General features: G+C 40.0%; 1 protein-coding gene across 1 annotated transcript; it reads left to right on the forward strand.

Annotated features, from left to right (window-relative positions):
- The first annotated feature begins 256 nt into the window (after positions 1–256).
- Positions 257–1,425, forward strand: LOC309387949 (tetraspanin-3-like). Its single transcript, XM_081944891.1, has one exon. The coding sequence runs from the start codon at positions 336–338 to the stop codon at positions 1,233–1,235; it is 900 nt and encodes a 299-aa protein (XP_081801017.1). The 5' UTR covers positions 257–335; the 3' UTR covers positions 1,236–1,425.
- Positions 1,426–1,873: the final 448 nt, after the last annotated feature.

Genomic DNA, 1,873 nt, shown 5'->3' on the forward strand with positions numbered 1-1,873 from the left:
GCTTTTTGCTGGTGCAGTTCAACTATGTGCCAAATTGTTTATTCTCCTTTAATTCATCACTTAAATGAAAGGCAAGGGGATTAAAAAGGAGAAAAAAAACAGAAATGAGAAGGCTTTGTAAACCCAGCTAAGGTGGTTTATAAAAGAATCACAGTTAGGATATATTCAAGAAACTGACTGGACTAACCATGTTTTATGTGAGGTATGAACAAATACAGTTTCTCTAATTAGCACTGGGTCCATAAGCTTTGCAGGATGGGGACTGCAAAACTATAAAGAAGAGAGGCTGATCCTCACTGGGGATCAAGGTTGGATCTGTCTGCACCTGCCTAAAGATGGAGGTATTTCTGGAAGGAGAAAACGAGGTAGAAAGGAAAAAGGAAAGGAAGAATGTACATGGAATTATAATGCAATGTTGTAAAATCAGAAGGATTTGGCATAATCTCAATTTCAATCCTTTCCTGATACTTGCCACTGAGTCCTGGGACAGAGCCTTACCTAAAGTTGTTCTGACTTTCATTGGTTTCTTTCTTTGGGGAACTTCCTTGCTCTTACTGTTTGGAGGAACATTTGTGATCCTTACCTACAAAAACTATGGAGCTTTCTTTCCAAATCAATTCTTCCCTCTGCCGGGTTGGCTGGCTATCCTGACCGCTGCTTTGCTTTTACCAGCTGGCTTGTTGGCAGTCTACAACCCTGTGAGAAGTTCTCATTACAGTCAAGGAATTCTAATGTATTTGCTGCTGGTCCTGTTCTGTCTGGAAACTTCCTCGGTTGCCATGACCCAAGTCTACTCTGCCAAAGCATGCTACCAACTGAAAAGCAGTCTGGGTCACTTTTTCCACCAATACAACCGGAGTTCTCCACATCGTTGCAGCACTGAGATGGTGGACTCCGTCCACAAACAATTAAAGTGCTGTGGGATCTACAATTACACTGACTGGATAGAAGGGCTCCCCAAGTATCTGCAGAATGGACACGTCCTTGTTCCAGAAAGCTGTTGCAAAGAGACTTTCTTGGATTGCAATGGTGACCTAAACCAATCAGAGAAACTCTTCAAGGAAGGATGCCTTATGAAGCTACAGAAAAGGCTGCGGTTTATCGCACAGTATATGGATTGGTGTTGTGTGCTGGCCATTTGCTTGGAAGTATTAGCTGCTATCAGCAATGTAATACTAATGAAGGCATCCCCAGCCCAAGACTTCCACATTAGGGATTCTTCTTCTTTTTCTTAAAGGGCCACACTGGCTCTACTTTCTGTATTTCCGGTGGTTTTACACACTCCTTTTAAAATTGGGTTATATAAAATTTTCCCTCTTGATGTCTTAAAGAACACAATATCCTTTGTGTATAACTGATCAGATTGGGGTGTTTAGATACAATTTTTAAAAGTTAATATAAAAATTAAAATTAAGTAATTGCAAATACTGTACTGGAAAAGTAGTGTTTATTATATAGTGTATGTGACCATTAAGTCTTTGATATTTCACTGGTTGTGGTGTTCAGGAAGTATTAGATAGTTGGCATTAATGAAATAATGGTAGGAATTTAACATCTCAAAGGCCCTTCAAGAGGTTGAGGTCTGAAGAAGAAAAAACAGAATAATTACTTTTTGTAGGAGCATGGAGTACACCATACACTTGGCAAGTGAAAGGAGAAGCAGAAGGAGGGGGAACTCCCCCCCAAGAGAATTCAAGAATGAAAATGGTGAGAAGAAAAGCACAGATTATAAGAGATTATTCCGAGTATGAAATAGGAAGCACTGAATTCTCAATATGTGGCTCTGTGGCATAAGAGTTCGTTGCAAGATAATTATTTGGGTTGGGGTTTGCATTGTCAGCAGATCAGTGTGATTTTGAAGATGAAGGAGTGG

This window comes from Natrix helvetica (assembly GCF_964273705.1).
Source record: "Natrix helvetica genome assembly, chromosome: 2".
NCBI classification, from domain to species: domain Eukaryota; kingdom Metazoa; phylum Chordata; class Lepidosauria; order Squamata; family Natricidae; genus Natrix; species Natrix helvetica.

What these genes read in the sequence shown, in the direction of transcription:
- LOC309387949 (XM_081944891.1), top strand. Translation starts at nt 336, where the DNA reads ATGGAGGTATTTCTGGAAGGAGAAAACGAGGTAGAAAGGAAAAAGGAA.